The sequence below is a fragment of the Tachypleus tridentatus genome, chromosome 7 (assembly GCF_004210375.1).
Source record: "Tachypleus tridentatus isolate NWPU-2018 chromosome 7, ASM421037v1, whole genome shotgun sequence".
NCBI classification, from domain to species: domain Eukaryota; kingdom Metazoa; phylum Arthropoda; class Merostomata; order Xiphosura; family Limulidae; genus Tachypleus; species Tachypleus tridentatus.
Genome location: NC_134831.1, coordinates 119686473 through 119706128, shown reverse-complemented (window position 1 = coordinate 119706128; position 19656 = coordinate 119686473). Strand labels below are relative to the sequence as shown.

Here is a 19656-nt window from a genome sequence, read left to right as displayed (position 1 = left end):
ACACCTGGTCAACACCGACCAGTCTCAATTTTTGAGCTGCTTTTTTAACAACGAAGAATGGGATTAACAGTAAGATTATAATGGTCACACAGCTGAAAGGCGAGCGTGCCCTTACCACCAGGCCATGCGAAGTCCCTCAAACTTGAAACTGGGACCTCAAGAAATCTTTTTTTTTTTTTTCTACTTGACAGTACTTTGTAAGTACAATATTTATATTACAGGCTTTTGTCTGGTTGTATGTGAGCGACACCTTGTTGTTGCTATTCTTATTAACTTAAGTTACACATACATTAAATTTGTGGTGTCCAAAGTTCACCTTGTTAAAAATTATACTTGTATTACCTTTCTGCCATATTATATTCTCTACAAACATATAGTCATGTGACTATTCTTGTACAAACATTTTAGACTTTTCTATATGAGCACCTACATTTATATTAGTAATCCGAAGGTCGCGGGTTCGCATCCCCGTCGTACCAAACATGCTCGCCCTTTCAGTTGTGGGGGCGTTATAACGTTGCGATGAATCTCACTATTCGTTGGTTAAAGAGTATCCCAAGAGTTGGCGGTGGGTGGTGATGACTAGTTGCCTTTCCTTTAGCCTTACATTGCTAAATTAGGGACGGATAGCGCAGATAGCCCTCGTGTAACTTTGCACCATATTCAAAAACCAAACCATTTATTTTATTTTTATCTTTTATGGAACTTGACGATTCGATATTTTTCCTGGAAGAATTAGGTTTATATTCATTATTATTAATATTAAGTTTTACGAATTATCGTAAAAATTACAGTAAAATTATGGGAATGTCTTTGTTCTTTTTGTGTAACTGGATAACAGTTTTATTATTTTATTAAGAAAACAAGACACTTATAGAGAATAATAAGTCTTCGTGTAAAAAATATCAAACGTCTACAGTTGGTTGAGTAAGTTATATTACTTAAAACAATTTTGGAATATGTAGTTCAGCAAGTCAGCCAATAGAAAATCGTGATACAACGGAACGTACAAGAAGTGAATTTTTGAAATTGTTTGGCGCTGTGTAGATGGCGTGACGTCATCGAACTTTACTACTTATGGGAAGAGCATGTAACAGTCCTTTTCGACCCATAATATTCATGTATACAGATCGTAAAAATATTTTCAGATTTAATGTTTAGAATATCCGACACTGGAGCATCGCTTGTGCATAATGGCTTTGGAAAACGAAGGAAAATGGATCAACTTGGGATACCAGTACCATGCAGAAAGAGATTTAAAACAAGTCTCACTCCATCTATGATAAGCAAAGTGTAGCATCTTTCTACAGGCGAAAATCCCAGATCACAAAGATCAGTGGCAAAAACTATTTATGTTTCCCAGACAATGGTACGCAACATCATGATGGAAACAAAGTTTTTGTAACAGAGACCATGAAGATGCAAAACTATTGTTAAACGAATAATCTTTAGATAGAGCATGATGGAATAGACTATGACGACGGGTTGTGATTCCAGAATCATTTCAACATAAGGTGTTTAACTTCTTAAAAGGAGTCTCATCAGTAGAACAAATTAAATGGCTTTATAATTATGTTTTGTGTTTTACCATAATCCTTTATAGCGAGAGAGTTACTTTAGTTTTGGAATATGAATTTATAACAGGATATAGAATATTCAACTTAAATGTCACTTTAAACAGAGACTTTACGATAACATTTTGAGACAACATGGAACCTGTTAACCCGTCTTGGATCTTCTAAACTACATTAAAATGATTTAAAAACTCATATACTTATCAAGCTCTTTCTTAAACTTACTTAAATTTACATCCTCCACAACACCCGAAAGCCACCCATTCCAAAGGCCAACCACCCTGTTAGAAAAATAAAACTGTCGTAGCTGAAGATGACATCTACCCTGCCAGAATTTGTATTTGTGTCTTTAGCCCTACTATTTTCAATGTTAAATATGAAAAGTGTTGATACATCAACACTATAAGTTCAGAATTTTTAACACCTCAACCATATCCCCCTGACGTTTTTTTTTTTCCAAGAGGAAACAAACTAACTTCCTTTGAAACAAACTAACTTCCTTCGACTCAAGTACAACCGATCTTATTTTTGAGACCAGAGGGATAATAATTAGCTGCAGTAACCACAGCAACAAGAACGTTGTCTGTCTTTTTAAACTTATAACAGGATTTTCGATTACTTTTCTCATGATTTGAAAGGTGGATTGTGTTTGGCAGAACCACGGCTCGAACCCTATGCTCTACGACTTTAGTACAGTTCACTAACTATTGGGCCAGAGTTGGATTTGACTACCCAAATTATTTTCATAAACTTGGAAATGATTTTAAATCATTTTTATTTACAATTGCTCCCCCAGTGGCACAGCGGTGTGCCTGCGAACTTACAACGCTAGGATCCGGGTTTTGATACTCGTGGTGGACAGAGCACAGATAGCTCACTGTGTTGCTTTGTGCTTAACTTCAAACAGTCCATAAATCTTTATTATTACTTTAATATTGTCATTTGTATATTAAAGTAGCAATTTATGCGTTGTGACATGTTAGCAAGTATAAATTAAATTCCCCGCAATTCGAAGAAGCCTAAAATTGAACTTAAAAAGAAAAACAACCACAAAATGATTACCACTCTGTGCAGAACAATAGTTTATTAAAGATATTTAATTTAATTACAAATAATAATCTTTCAGTTACATGGATAGATGAATCTGTTTACTTCTGTAGTTGTTTACCTCACAGATTACGCATGACTTTCCAACGTTTAATATTGTTTTCAGGGTAACAGTATCGTTTTCATGAAACAAAACAATAAATACAGTTTTATATACGACCTACAGACTTCATTTGGTGGAGTTTGTTACGGATAAACTCGTATTCGATTCCTGGTGATTTACTCTCGTCTAACGCACCATGGAGTTTTGATGGAAGGTAGATGGAGAACGTAGTCCTGATAAATGTGGCACCTGCGGAAATAGGTGATAAAAGAATTTATGGTAATAAACAATGGAAGATTGAAACACCTAATGAGATGTAGGAAGTAAAAACATACACTAGGAGGTCTAATCCAATCAAAACCGATTAAATGTTTACAGAGCACAGTATATTAACATGATTTGGAACATGGAAATCAACAAGTCACGTGACAAATGTAGCCAATATGAAGTGGTGAAAATAATTTTATGATAAATGCATTTTGATATTAGTTTGGTTTTACGTAGGTAGTATTATCCCACTGAAAATGAATCGCGAAATATTGATTGTATATTGTACGTGGATCGTTACAATGTATCCAGATTAGACATTTAAGGCTTAAAAGACGAAAGAGAAAATCTTGCTTAAGGATTTTGTAACTGTAAATCAATTATAATTATTTTCAATTTACTTTGACACATCAAAGTTAAGAATGGTAACCATTTCGTGTCTCATTTTCACAGTAATGTGTATTATGCACTAACTAGTATCACGCTGTGATTACTCAGGCAGATATTTCAAGTAAAAGTCAAAGCTTCGTTAGTTTATACTATTTCGCTAGTCATTCTTTGTTTCTAATCTAAGAAACAATAGTTCATTAATTTTTTATTCTATATTTTTAGTTTTATCGTTTTTTTTTGTTTGGTTTGGTTGTTCGGAATTTCCCGCAAAGCTACATGAGAGCTATCTGCGCTAACAGTCTCTAATTCAGCAGTGAAAGACTAGAGGGAAAACAGCTAATTATTATCACCCACTGCCAACTACTTAGCTAATTTTTTTTTACCAACGAATGGTAGGATTGATCGTAACATTATAACGTATCCATGGTTGAAAGGGCGGACATATTTGGTAGAAAGGGGATTCGAACCCGCAATCCGCAATTGCCATTCTATTTTTGTTTAGTACAAAGTAAATATCAAAACTTGGCCACCATTCAGGTTTGGGGTCAAAAATGCTTTATCGCTTCGTATTAAATGAAACAGTAAAATTTATTTAAATAGGTTTCTCAGATTACTTTCATGTGCAAACGTTTCAAATTGCTAGTTCTAATGAAGAATATATAGGTTTAGTTGAAACTTGAAAATGTATGTGGTATGAAACATCTAAGATCCGAAACTACATACGGATAATAAAGAGAAGATAAAATTATTACTTGAATTAGTCTAAGAGCAGAAAGTTTTTTTTAAAACAATCGCTACAATTATTGGCTATAAAAACGTAAAAATTCTAACCTTTGAGGATCGCAGTGTGATAAGATAATTGTGGAATTTTCTCAACACAGACTTTTTGGTTCGAGCTTCTTCTGATGTCTTGGTCACAAAATTCTAGAATTCAGAAGAAACGACTGTTTTTGTGTGTGTACACACGTTATACATATAAATATATAATAGAATGTGTGCTAAGGGAATTTTACTAAAACAGTTCAGAGTTGTATAGCCAGTATTATTATTTAATATTTTACGGATCCAACGCGAATTTTCAAAGATGTCGAAAATTGTATTTAAGTTGATGCTACTAATGAATATCCCCACACCTCCACACACTCATTCAAATAATAAAATTTAGAAAAATAAATACGTAAAGTTTCGCATATTTAGACACATTCCCTGAGGTAATTTTACGGGTTTGTGACGTCATTCTTTGTGATTGGATTTTCCGTGGTATTTAGTTCGTTAAAATAAACGAGCCTGTCGAGATCAGAGTTGTAGGTTAAGATAAGGGTGTGTAAGTAACTAGTTAATATTCTAGTTAGATAAAGAACAAAAATCAATTTGATATTTTAACAACGTCAAGGAGATAGTCTGATCCATCATGGCCAGGAGGTAGTCTGATCCATCATGGCCAGGAGGTAGTCTGATCCATCATGGCCAGGAGGTAGTTTGACCCATCATGGCCAGGAGATAGTCTGACCCATCATGGCCAGGAAATAGTCTGACCCATTATGGCCAGGCGGTTAGGGCACTCGACCTGTAATCTGAGGGTTGCGGGTTCGAATTCTACCAAACATGCTCGTCCTTTCAGCCTTCAAGGTATTATAATGTGACGCTCAATCCTATTATTTGTTGGTGAAAGAGTGACCCAAGAGTTGGCGGTGGGTGGTGATGACTAGCTACCTTTCCTCTAGTCTTACACTGTTAAATCATGGACGGCTAGCGCAGATAGCCCTAGTGTAGCTTTGCGCGAAATTCAAAACAAACAAACAAAGAACTAGTCTCAAAGCTCATACTTGAAATAGCCTAAAATGTAATTAATATTTGCACTGGTGTGACATAATTGAGACTGTATTATAGGAGGAAACAGTCAAGCTTAACCGTAAGCAAAAAAATAATTTAAAAATATTACGAAGTTACTCGTTTTTATCGGCTTTACTTAACACAGAGTCATAACCGAATTATAATTTTTATCATTAATATAAAGTATCTCATTATTTTTAAATGTTCGTAAGACACTTCGCGGCAGGAATTTATAATTGAGCTAATAATGAATACTCTCTGATTTCAGAAGGAACACGATATGTTGTACGTGTTAACTGTAGATGGAGACATGAATTACATATTAGAAAGAATTACGTTCTTTTTCTTGTACAGAGTAAAGTTTCACTAGGATACGCTCAACTGTAATTTGTTTATTTTTAATTTTCGCGCAAAGCTACACGAGGGCTATCCGCGCTAAGCGTCCCTAATTTAACAGTGTGAGACTGGAGGGAAAGCAGCTAGTCATCAACACCCACTGTCAACTCTCGGACTACTCTTTTACCAAAGAATAGTGGGATTGACCGTCACATTATAACGTCCCCACGGCTATGGGGACGTTTGATATGATGGAGATTCGAACCCGAGCCTAAGATTAGGAATCGAGCACTCTAGCCACAAGGCCAGGCCGGGCCTCTCAAATTTTATGTAGCTTTAAACCAGCTTTTGATAGGCATAAACATTTGTATTTATTTCGCAAATGACTGACTTTTTAACACGTTATTTCATTAGGATATATTAAATTTGTTTATAATACAATGTTTATAAGAAACACTTACCTCGATGCAATTCTGAAAGGATGATAGAAAAGGAAAATAAAAGAAACTTTAGTGATGTTGTTCATATTTTATAAGTCAATGAAACAGAAACAGTTAGAAAAATATATAAAACTAGAAGTAGAGAACTAACAAATATAAATCACTGACTCTGTTATAATATAAAAACATGTTGATTTGTTGTTTATAATAGTAGGTGGAAATGGCCCGATAAACCCTGCATTCCTTGCCAGAGAGCAGATGTGGTCAGACTAGATTAAGAATATTGTAATTACAGATAAACAAGACAGTGGATATTTTAATAAACACTACTAAAATGGTATAATTACCTGATGGTGTTAAACAAAAGTGAGAAAAGCAGATACAATATCGATTAGACCAACTGACTCTTAACATAATGATATATAATTTGACAACGAATGGAAGCATTTATAAATCTTATACACTCCACTGTATTGATTTCAAGATCAGTATAGATAGCTCCATAAAAACTTATTACTACATAACCTGGAAACTATAAAAACTTATTACTACGTAACATATAAAAACTTATTACTACATAACCTGGAAACTATAAAAACGTATTACTACATAACATATAAAAACTTATTACTACATAACCTGGAAACTATAAAAACGTATTACTACGTAACATATAAAAACTTATTACTACAAAACCTGGAAACTATAAAAACTTATTACTACATAACCTGGAAACTATAAAAACTTATTACAACATAACATATAAAAACTTATTACTACATAACATATAAAAACTTATTACTACATAACCTGGAAACTATAAAAACTTATTACTACATAAACTGGGAACTATAAAAATTCATTACTATATAACCTAGGAAAAAATTATAATTTTGAGATTTAACCATTACTTCAATGCATTGTATTTTTAGTATCATTTAGACTGAGGAGTACAATATCAGTTTAATATAAGTACAACATCAGTTTAACTGAGGAGAGATATTAGTACAATAATAATTTAACTGAGGAGAGATATTAGTACAATATTAGTTTAACTAATGAGACATAGTAGTACAATATCAGTTTAACTGAGGAGAGATATTAGTACAATAATAATTTAACTGAGGAGAGATATTAGTACAATATCAGCTCAACTGAAGAGAGATATTAGTACAATATTAGTTTAACTGAGGAGAGATATCAGTACAATATTAGTTTAACTGAAGAGAGATATTAGTAAAATATTAGTTTAACTGAGGAGAGATATTAGTACAAAATAAGTTTAACTGAGGAGAGATATTAGTACAATATAAGTTTAACTGATGAGATATATTAGTACAATATCAGTTTAACTGAAGAGAGATATAAGTACAATATTAATTTAACTGAAGAGAGATATAAGTACAATATTAATTTAACTGAAGAGAGATATAAGTATAATATTAATTTAACTAAAGAGAGAGATATAAGTACAATATCAGTTTAACTGAAGAGAGATAGTACAATATTAATTTAACAGAATAGAGATATAAGTACAATATTAGTTTAACTGAGGAAATATATTAATACAATATTAGTTTAACTGAAGAGAGATATAAATACAATATCAGTTTAACTGGGGAGAGATATTAGTACAATATCAGTATAACTGAAGAGAGATATAAGTACAATATTAGTTTAACTGAAGAGATATATTAGTACAATATTAGTTTAACTGAGGAGAGATATTTTTACAATATTAGTTTAAGTGAGGAGAGATATTAGTACAATATAAGTTTAACTGAGGAGAGATATAAGTACAATATCAGTTTAACTGAAGAGAGATAGTACAATATTAATTTAACAGAATAGAGATATAAGTACAATATTAGTTTAACTGAAGAGAGATATAAATACAATATTAGTTTAACTGAAGAGAGGTTTTGGTACAATATCAGTTTAACTAAAGAGAGATATAAGTACAATATTAGTTTAACTGAGGAGAGATGTTAGTACAATATTAGTTTAACTGAAGAGAGATAGTAGTACAATATCAGTTTAACTGAGGAGAGATATTAGTACAATAATAATTTAACTAAGGAGAGATATTAGTACAATAATAATTTAACTGAGGAGAGATATTAGTACAATAATAATTTAACTGAGGAGAGATATTAGTACAATATCAGCTCAACTGAATAGAGATATTAGTACAATATTAGTTTAACTGAGGAGAGATATCAGTACAATATTAGTTTAACTGAAGAGAGATATTAGTACAATATTAGTTTAACTGAGGAGAGATATTAGTACAATATTAGTTTAACTGAGGAGAGATATTAGTACAATATCAGTTTAACTGAGGAGATATATTAGTACAATATCAGTTTAACTGAAGAGAGATATAAGTACAATATTAGTTTAACTGAGGAGAGATATTAGTACAATATTATTTTAACTGAAGAGCTATATAAGTACAATATTAGTTTAACTGAAGATAGATATAAGTACAATATTAATTTAACTGAAGAGAGATATAAGTACAATATTAATTTAACTGAAGAGAGATATAAGTACAATATTAGTTTAACTGAAGAGAGGTTTTGGTACAATATCAGTTTAACTAAAGAGAGATATAAGTACAATATTAGTTTAACTGAGGAGAGATGTTAGTACAATATTAGTTTAACTGAAGAGAGATAGTAGTACAATATCAGTTTAACTGAGGAGAGATATTAGTACAATAATAATTTAACTAAGGAGAGATATTAGTACAATAATAATTTAACTGAGGAGAGATATTAGTACAATAATAATTTAACTGAGGAGAGATATTAGTACAATATCAGCTCAACTGAATAGAGATATTAGTACAATATTAGTTTAACTGAGGAGAGATATCAGTACAATATTAATTTAACTGAAGAGAGATATAAGTACAATATTAATTTAACTGAAGAGAGATATAAGTATAATATTAATTTAACTAAAGAGAGAGATATAAATACAATATCAGTTTAACTGGGGAGAGATATTAGTACAATATCAGTATAACTGAAGAGAGATATAAGTACAATATTAGTTTAACTGAGGAGATATATTAATACAATATTAGTTTAACTGAGGAGAGATATTTTTACAATATTAGTTTAAGTGAGGAGAGATATTAGTACAATATAAGTTTAACTGAGGAGAGATATAAGTAGAATATCAGTTTAACTGAAGAGAGATAGTACAATATTAATTTAACAGAATAGAGATATAAGTACAATATTAGTTTAACTGAAGAGAGATATAAGTACAATATTAGTTTAACTGAAGAGAGGTTTTGGTACAATATCAGTTTAACTAAAGAGAGATATAAGTACAATATTAGTTTAACTCAGGAAAGATATAAGTACAATATCAGTTTAACTGAAGAGAGATAGTACAATATTAATTTAACAGAATAGAGATATAAGTACAATATTAGTTTAACTGAAGAGAGATATAAGTACAATATTAGTTTAACTGAAGAGAGGTTTTGGTACAATATCAGTTTAACTAAAGAGAGATGTTAGTACAATATTAGTTTAACTGAAGAGAGATAGTAGTACAATATCAGTTTAACTGAGGAGAGATATTAGTACAATAATAATTTAACTAAGGAGAGATATTAGTACAATAATAATTTAACTGAGGAGAGATATTAGTACAATAATAATTTAACTGAGGAGAGATATTAGTACAATATCAGCTCAACTGAATAGAGATATTAGTACAATATTAGTTTAACTGAGGAGAGATATCAGTACAATATTAATTTAACTGAAGAGAGATATAAGTATAATATTAATTTAACTAAAGAGAGAGATATAAATACAATATCAGTTTAACTGGGGAGATATATTAGTACAATATCAGTTTAACTGAAGAGAGATATAAGTACAATATTAGTTTAACTGAGGAGAGATATTAGTACAATATTATTTTAACTGAAGAGCTATATAAGTACAATATTAGTTTAACTGAAGATAGATATAAGTACAATATTAATTTAACTGAAGAGAGATATAAGTACAATATTAATTTAACTGAAGATAGATATAAGTATAATATTAATTTAACTGAAGAGAGATATAAATACAATATCAGTTTAACTGGGGAGAGATATTAGTACAATATCAGTATAACTGAAGAGAGATATAAGTACAATATTAGTTTAACTGAGGAGATATATTAGTACAATATTAGTTTAACTGAGGTGAGATATTTGTACAATATTAGTTTAAGTGAGGAGAGATATTAGTACAATATAAGTTTAACTGAAGAGAGATATAAGTACAATATCAGTTTAACTGAAGAGAGATATAAGTACAATATCAGTTTAACTGAAGAGAGATAGTACAATATTAATTTAACAGAATAGAGATATAAGTACAATAATAGTTTAACTGAAGAGAGATATAAGTACAATATTAGTTTAACTGAAGAGAGATATTAGTACAATATTGGTTTAACTGAGGAGAGATATCAGTACAATATTAGTTTAACTGAAGAGAGATACTAGTACAATATTAGTTTATCTGAGGAGAGATATTAGTACAATATTAGTTTAACTGAGGAGAGATATTGGTACAATATCAGTTTAACTAAAGAGAGATATAAGTACAATATTAGTTTAACTGAGGAGAGATATCAGTACAATATTAGTTTAACTGAAGAGCTATATAAGTACAATATTAGTTTATCTGAAGAGAGATATAAGTACAATATTAATTTAACTGAAGAGAGATATAAGTACAATATTAATTTAACTGAAGAGAGATATAAGTATAATATTAATTTAACTAAAGAGAGAGATATAAATATAATATCAGTTTAACTGGGGAGAGATATTAGTACAATATCAGTATAACTGAAGAGAGATATAAGTACAATATTAGTTAAACTGAGGAGATATATTAGTACAATATTAGTTTAACTGAGGAGAGATATTTGTACAATATTAGTTTAAGTGAGGAGAGATATTAGTACAATATAAGTTTAACTGAAGAGAGATATAAGTACAATATCAGTTTAACTGAAGAGAGATATAAGTACAATATCAGTTTAACTGAAGAGAGATAGTACAATATTAATTTAACAGAATAGAGATGTAAGTACAATATTAGTTTAACTGAAGAGAGATATTAGTACAATATTAGTTTAACTGAGGAGAGATGTTAGTACAATATTAGCTTAACTGAAGAGAGATAGTACAATATTAGTTTAACTGAAGAGAGATATTAGTACAATATTAGTTTAACTGAGGAGAGATATTAGTACAATATTAGTTTAAGTGAGGAGAGATATTAGTACAATATTAGTTTAACTGAAGAGAGATATTAGTACAATATTAGTTTAACTGAGGAGAGATATTAGTACAATATTAGTTTAAGTGAGGAGAGATATTAGTACAATATCAGTTTAACTGAGGAGAGATATTAGTACAATATTATTTTAACTAAAGAGCTATATAAGTACAATATTAGTTTAAATGAAGAGAGATATCAGTACAATATTAATTTAACTGAAGAGAGATATAAATACAATATCAGTTTAACTAAGGAGAGATATTAGTACAATATCAGTTTAACTGAGGAGATATATTAGAAACAATATTAGTTTAACTGAGGAGAGATAGTAGTACAACATTAATTTAACTGAGGAGAGATATTAGTACAATATTAGTTTAAGTGAGGAGAGATATTAGTACAATATCAGTTTAACTGAGGAGATATATTAGTATAATATTAGTTTAACTGAACAGAGATATTGGTACAATATCAGTTTAACTGAGGAGAGATATTAGTACAACATCACCTTAACTAAGGAGAGATATTAGTACAATAATAATTTAACTGAGGAGAGATATTAGTGCAATATTAGATTAACTGAAGAGAGATATTAGTACAATATCAGTTTAAGTGAAGAGAGATATATTAGTACAATATTAGTTTAACTGAACAGAGATATTGGTACAATATCAGTTTAACTGAGGAGAAATATTAGTACAATATTAGTTTAACTGAAGAGAGATATTAGTACAATATTAGATTAACTGAAGAGAGATATTAGTACAATATCAGTTTAAGTGAAGAGAGATATAAGTACAATATTAGTTTAACTGAGGAGAGATATTAGTACAATATTACTTTAACTGAGTAGAGATATTAGTACAATATTAGTTTAACTGTGGAGGGATATTAGTACAATATCAGTTTAACTGAGGAGTGATATTAGTACAATATCAGTTTAATTGAGAAGAGATATTAGTACAATATCAGTTTAACTGAGGAGGTATAAATACACTATCAGTTTAACTGAAGAGTGATATTAGTACAATATTAATTTAATTGAAAAGAGACATAAGTACAATATTAGTTTAACTGAAGAGATGTTAGTACAATATTAGTTTAACTGAAGAGATGTTAGTACAATATTAGTTTAACTGAAGAGAGATATTAGTTCAATATCAGTTTAACTGAAGAGAGATATTAGTACAATATTAATTTAACTGAATTTATATAAGTACAATATAAGTTTAATTGAAAAGAGACATAAGTACAATATTTGTTTAACTGAAGAGAGATATAAGTACAATATTAGTTTAAGTGAAGAGAGATATATGTAGAATATTAATTTTACTGAAGAGAGATATAAGTACAGTATTAGTTTAACTGAAGAGAGATATAAGTACAATATTAGTTTAACTGAGGAGACATATTAGTACAATAATAATTTAACTGAGGAGAGATATTTGTACAATATTAGTTTAACTGAAGAGATGTTAAAACAATTTTAGTTTAACTGAAGATAGATAAGTACAATATTAATTTACGTGAAGAGAGATATAAGTACAATATTAATTTATGTTAAGAGAGATATATGTACAATATCAATTTTACTGAAGAGATATATAAGTACAATATTAGTTTAACTGAAGAGAGATATAAGTACAATATTAGTTTAACTGAAGAGAGATATAAGTACAATATTAGTTTAACTGAAGAGAGATATAAGTATAATATTAGATTAACTAAAGAGAGATATAAGTACAATTTTAGTTTAACTGAAGAGAGATATAAGTACAATATTAATTTACGTTAAGAGAGATATATTTACAATATCAATTTTATTGAAGAGATATATAAGTACAATATTAATTTAACTGAAGAGAGATATTAGTACAATATTTGTTTAACTGAAGAGAGATATAAGTACAATATCAGTTTAACTGAAGAGAGATATAAAACAATATTAATTTAATTGAAAAGAGACATAAGTACAAGATTAGTTTTACTGAAGAGATGTTAATACAATATTAGTTTAACTGAAGAGAGATATTAGTACAATATCAGTTTAACTGAAGAGAGATATTAGTACAATATTAATTTAACTGAAGAGAGATATAAGTACAATATTAGTTTAACTGAAGAGAGACATAAGTACAATATTAGTTTAACTGAAGAGAGATATAAGTACAATGTCAGTTTAACTGAGGAGAGATATTAGTACAATATCAGCTTAACTGAGGAGAGATATTGGTTTCATATCAGTTTAACTGAGGAGAGATAGTAGTACAGTATTAGTTTAACTGAGGAGATATATTAGTACAATATTAGTTTAACTGAAGAGAGATATAAGTACAATATTAGTTTAACTGAAGAGAGATATAAGTACAATATCAGTTTAACTGAGGAGAGATATTAGTACAACATCACCTTAACTAAGGAGAGATATTAGTACAATAATAATTTAACTGAGGAGAGATATTAGTAGAATATCAGCTTAACTGAGGAGAGATATAAGTACAGTATTAGTTTAACTGAAGAGATATATAAGTACAATATTAGTTTAATTGAAGAGAGATATAAGTATAATATTAATTTAACTGAAGATTGACATAAGTACAATATTAGTTTAACTGAAGAGAGATATAAGTAGAATGTCAGTTTTACTGAGGAGAGATATTAGTACAATAATAATTTAACTGAGGAGAGATATTAGGACAATATCAGTTTAACTGAAGAGAGATATTAGTACAATATTAATTTAATTGAAGAGAGATATAAGTACAATATTAGTTTAATTGAAAAGAGACATAAGTACAATATTAGTTTAACTGAAGAGAGATATAAGTACAATATTAATTTAACTGAAGAGAGATTTTAGTACAATATTAATTTAACTGAAGAGAGATATTAGTACAATGTTATTTTAACTGAAGAAAGATATAAGTACAATATTAATTTAACTGAAGAGAGATATTAGTACAATATTAGTTTAACTTTCGAGAGATATAAGTACAATATCAGTTTAACTGAAGAGAGATATAAGTACAATATTAGTTTAACTGAAGAGAGATATAAGTACAATATCAGTTTAATATAAAAGAGATAAATACAATATCAGTTTAACTTAAAAGAGATATAAATACAATATGAGTTTACTTACTCTTGGATTCATCTAGAAGGCGGCATAAAGGAAATGACAAAAAATCAAAACAGTAAAAAGCTAGTGAAAAACTAAATACGATTAGAAACATGAACATTATAATTCATGTTCAGATTATAGTCTACATGACAATATTACATTGTGTTCTATATTGCAAACAATGCAACTGTAGCTTTCTGCCGTAACTATATTTACAGTCGATTAATTAATAATTTTAGAATTAAGTTCTCATAATATACTTTTCCTGTACCTAATAAGAATATAATATAATTACTGACAATGTGAAAGAAATAAAAAAAACAACAGCAAATTAAGATGCGAATATTATGCTTCCATGAAAGCTTTCTTAATGAAAGATTAATTTTTGGCCTTAGGTAATGTCCAACAGATGTCGCTAAACGCGATAACTTCCTACTGGATATGAAAATATCCTTAGGAAAAATGAACAACAAATAATAACAGTAAATTAGATTTTAACACTAAGCGTACATTAAAAAGATATGAGAATATAACACAAATCATCTTAAGAGAAGAGAATAACAATGAAACCCCACTGAAATACTGTTAAAAGTGAAGACGTCTTTAAAATCACGCGTTTATTTCTTCCAATCTCAGTGTGTGTTCATGTACTGAGGTGACACATTTCCCGCCAAGAAAGGAAGATAAATGTTCCAGACAATTCTAGTTACATTGGTATGTTTGAGCCTTTCGTTGTTATATGCACATGCATGTACAAAACTTACTATTACACCGAAAAAACTTATTTAACACAAAAGTGTTTACAATACATAACAATAATAAGCTCCGGGCATGAAAATGTGGCCGAATTTCAATAGTTATGTCTTGTCGATTTTTAGATTTGTAATATTGTTTCTTCGTCTTAATCCATACAAGTCTACACGAATGACGCAAGAAATATAAATAGATGTTTAATGGATAATTTAACAATTTCTTTGAATACGATGCTCTTAACCAATACACATCAAGTTTCTGAAACTACTTTATAATACTATATGATACTTTACAATTGCCCCAACATCACCGTGATACGTCTGTGGATTTATACTAATAGAAACCAGGCTAGATACCCTTGGTGGCCAGAACACCGATGGCCCTGTGAGTAGCTTTGTACTTAACAACAACGTCATATGTAACACAAATTTTCTTTCTTCGATAGCATGCGTTATTTGTTAATTGCTTATGTTGTAAAAGTACAGAAAATGGTCATTATTCCCTTCAAACTTTGGTTCTATGACCTGGGTAATGAAATTTAGAAATTAGACTATTTTCTGTATTAAAACGGGTAATGAAAGGTCTCTTTGTTTGTTTTGAATTTAGAAATTAGACTATTTTCTGTGTTAAAACGGGCAAATTTGCACATTTTCATTTGCATAAGGTCTGAATAAAACAACATATGAATCAAGATTTACATGTGTTTATATTAAAGTTATAAAAAAATGAACAAAATTGTTTAGAAGTGAATAGTTTTTCGAGATTTGCGACTGTAATATAAATCACTGTCGCGTATCAGACCCTGAATATAGTCTCCCATCATGTTTTCGTAAAACGTTCCCAGGTCACAAAAGCAAAGTTTGAAGAGAAAAATAGGTCTTTTCCATTTACTTTAGACATAAGCAATTGAGAAATAACACTTTCTGCCCAGGAACAAGAAAAAGTAAAAGTGTTGTTACATAGTGTTATTTTAAAATGACAGGAAGTTGGTTAGATATATTTACATCATTAAAGCACATACAACATCTGTATATGAAGCATGTATCTTGACCTACAATAAACCTTATTTCACTGGACGTCGAGGAAAAATATAAAAAAAGCAAAACGAAATTTCTGGGCTCGATCCCAGCAGTGGGAAAAACGTAGAAAGTGTTTTGGAATATTGCGCAAAGCTACACGAGGGTTATCTGCGCTATCTGTTCCTAATTTAGCAGTGTAAGAGTAGAGGGAAGGAAGCTAGTTATCACCACCCACTGTCAACTCTTGGTCTACTCTTTTACCAACGAATAGAGGGATCGGTCGTCACATTATAAAGCCCCACGGCTGAAAAAAATGCCTTTGTTGTGGGGTGGTGATTCGAAGACGTGACTCTAATACAGTGAGTTCAACTTTTTAGCTACTTTGTCATGTGGTACCCAAACAGAGACACCTCACACAAACAAAACAAAATATAACTACAGAAATAAGTATTTAACAAAAAAACAACAACAAAACATTTCATGACTTGAAACTTAAATGCAATTTGCAATAAAGAGAAGTGTTAGAGGTTAATATTGTCCAAGGCAAGAATAACAATCAAAGTGGATGTTAGTTTTGCTACATCGCAAACAATTAAAATCGACATCAATTATGTATCATTAAGAGATTGTACAAGTAACCATAGCAACTAACTGCAGAGAGTTCTATCATCTTAAGGTGGTCTTCATACAGTTAGATATCGATTGTCAACCGGTGAAGAGAAAATGTTTAAAATTCATTGGGAATGTAAACAATGTGAATAACAATTCGATGGTAAACAGTAAAGGTGTATTTTAGTGTTTTACTTGTAGCACTGTATTCACATATGTTGTGAAAAATGAAACCATATACCAACCGGAAAGAAAAGACAAATTCCCCTATGGGAAACACTTCAATATAACTCGGTAATTATAACTTCAGAAAACATCATCAAATAAAGACGTCACATGATGAAATAACTTTTCTAATGTTCACTTACAACGATTTATAACTTAGCACCGAATTAAAGTGTGTCTTTGGAAAGATAGATAGATTCTTTCTTATCACTGTGCTTATTTTCTAAGGATAAACAGAAACTGTCGTTACGCCTTATCACGGTCACCGAAGAATGAATAAGTTCAGTAACCATAAAATGGTTAATATTTAACAGTTTGTGTCTCTTAATGGAGAAGGGTAGACAGGAAATGTAATAACGAAATGTTTCGGAAAACAATTTGTTTTAAAAATCAAACAAGAAGAAACTAAAGAATTCTACGTTAGGGTTTAATAATGGTGTTTTGTTGTATTTTAAGCACCTATTGAAACTAATCATTTGAGGTGAGTAATTTTAATATTATATAAAAGTACCTCTTGTCAGTGACTGTAAATCAAATCCCTGAGGCAGAATCTTTGTAGAGTTTTTTAAGCCATTCTAACTCAACATTTAATAACTTAAATTAATTTAGGAATACAAATACAAATAATATGTATCAAATTAGGCCTAGCATGGCCAAGTGGTTAAGGCACTTTACTTGTAATCCGAGGTGTAATCTTTATCGCACCAAACACACCGTGGGAAAGTTATAATGTGACGGTCAATCCTACTATTCGTTGGTGAAAGAGTAGCCTAAGCGGTGGGTGGTGAGGAATAACTTTTTTTCCCTCTACTCTTAAACTGATAAATTAGGGGCGACTAGCGCAAATATCCCTCGTGTAGCTTTGCGCAAAATTCAAAAACAGTAAATAAACAAACAATCAAACCAATTCACCAGATGTGTGCGTGTGTTTGTCTTGCAGCAAAGCCACATCGGGCTGTCTGCTGTGTCCATCGAGAGAAATCGAACCCACTATCTTATTGTATTTCTTTGGTTTGCTGATCAAAGATGGTAAAACCTTTTTATATATCACAACAGTAAACCAACTTCAGATTATTAATATCCCTACACTCATCTACAACGTACACAATATATTGATGTACTTAGAGCCGCATAATATATATTGACATTTAAAACAATAAAATATGTACTGGTTATTGTAACCGCACAACATGCACTGCCATTTAAAATCATACAATGTGTACTAGTGCTTGCAACCATAGAATACATATATATATGTCTTGTTTTTATACGTTTAATAGCTGGGAAACATCAGTAATTGAATAAGCGTTCACAATTTATAAGCGTTCACAATTTGCAACTGAGCAAAAGTTAAACAAAAAGGATATTGAAATATAAATATCCCTAAACAGTCTAAAATATATTTCAGAAAAACAAACACCAATTTTAACTAGGCCATAACTGTTGATATTTGTAAACTGCATGCACTGTGTGTTATTTTTATTAATATTTCAAACATTACTACACACATATATCTTAAACTAAATAGCAAAGTTAATATACAACAAAATATATTCATTGAATGTATTCTAAAGGTGCCATATTTTAATGTAAGTAAATGGATAGAAAATTCGATTAATATAACAAAATATTAAACTTACCTGGCACATCTATTTTAAAGCGTTGCAATTCAAATAAAACAATATCAAAAATTACAAACGTTGTTTTCGTTTGTTTAAAACAATGCAGAAATATAAGAATCGTTGTCTATGTTTCTTTACAACAATATTAGAAACATTAAAATCACTGTCTGTGTTTCTTAAAACAATATCAAAAATTACAAACGTTGTTTTCGTTTGTTTAAAACAATGCAGAAATATAAGAATCGTTGTCTATGTTTCTCTACAACAATATTAGAAACATTAAAATCACTGTCTGTGTTTCTTAAAACAATATCAAAAATTACAAACGTTGTTTTTGTTTGTTTAAAACAATACAGAAATATTAGAATCGTTGTCTATGTTTCTTTACAACAATATTAGAAACATTAAAATCACTGTCTGTGTTTCTTAAAACAATATGAAAAAAGATGAAAATCATTGTCTATGTTTGTTTAAACCAATTCCAAAAAGCTTAGAATCGTTGTCTTCGTTTGTTTAAAACAGTATAAAAATATTAGGATCGTTGTCTATGTTTGTTTAAAATGATATATGAAACGTTGAAATTACTGGCTGTGTTTGTTACAAGAATATCAAAGATATTCACATTGTTGTCTTTGTTTACTATTCAATTAAATATGTTGGCATAAAATACATATTACTGAATCTTACGTCATTAAGAAAATCTCATTTTTAAAACAATATTTTAAGATTAATAACTTTTAAACTTCTACATGGACGTTTAAAAACAATAAGAGAAAACAGACCTGAAACACCTTGCAAATGTGGATTATTTAGTTTCAAATTTTATTTGTTTATAAAATGAAAAACCCCCACTGATGAAATATAAAGAACATATAATATTATATTTTAACGTTTGTATTCCTTACAGATACTTCTACTAAGAACCACTAAATATAAATACTATAGGACTTTCATTATTTCATTACTTGTGATTATTGTAAGATTCCACAAGAAAACACGAAC

At 29.8% G+C, this 19656-nt stretch overlaps 1 protein-coding gene across 1 annotated transcript in view; it reads right to left on the bottom strand.

Annotated features, from left to right (window-relative positions):
• Positions 1 to 2641: 2641 nt before the first annotated feature.
• Positions 2642 to 19656, bottom strand: part of LOC143258094 (uncharacterized) — a 31575-nt gene continuing 14560 nt past the window's right edge. The window contains exons 3-4 of the mRNA XM_076517113.1: positions 4213 to 4305; positions 2642 to 2973 (exon numbers count right to left, since the gene is read on the bottom strand). Of these exons, the coding sequence (XP_076373228.1) occupies positions 2911 to 2973; positions 4213 to 4305 (156 nt within the window). The 3' untranslated portion in view covers positions 2642 to 2910. The remainder of the gene's footprint in view (positions 2974 to 4212; positions 4306 to 19656) is intronic.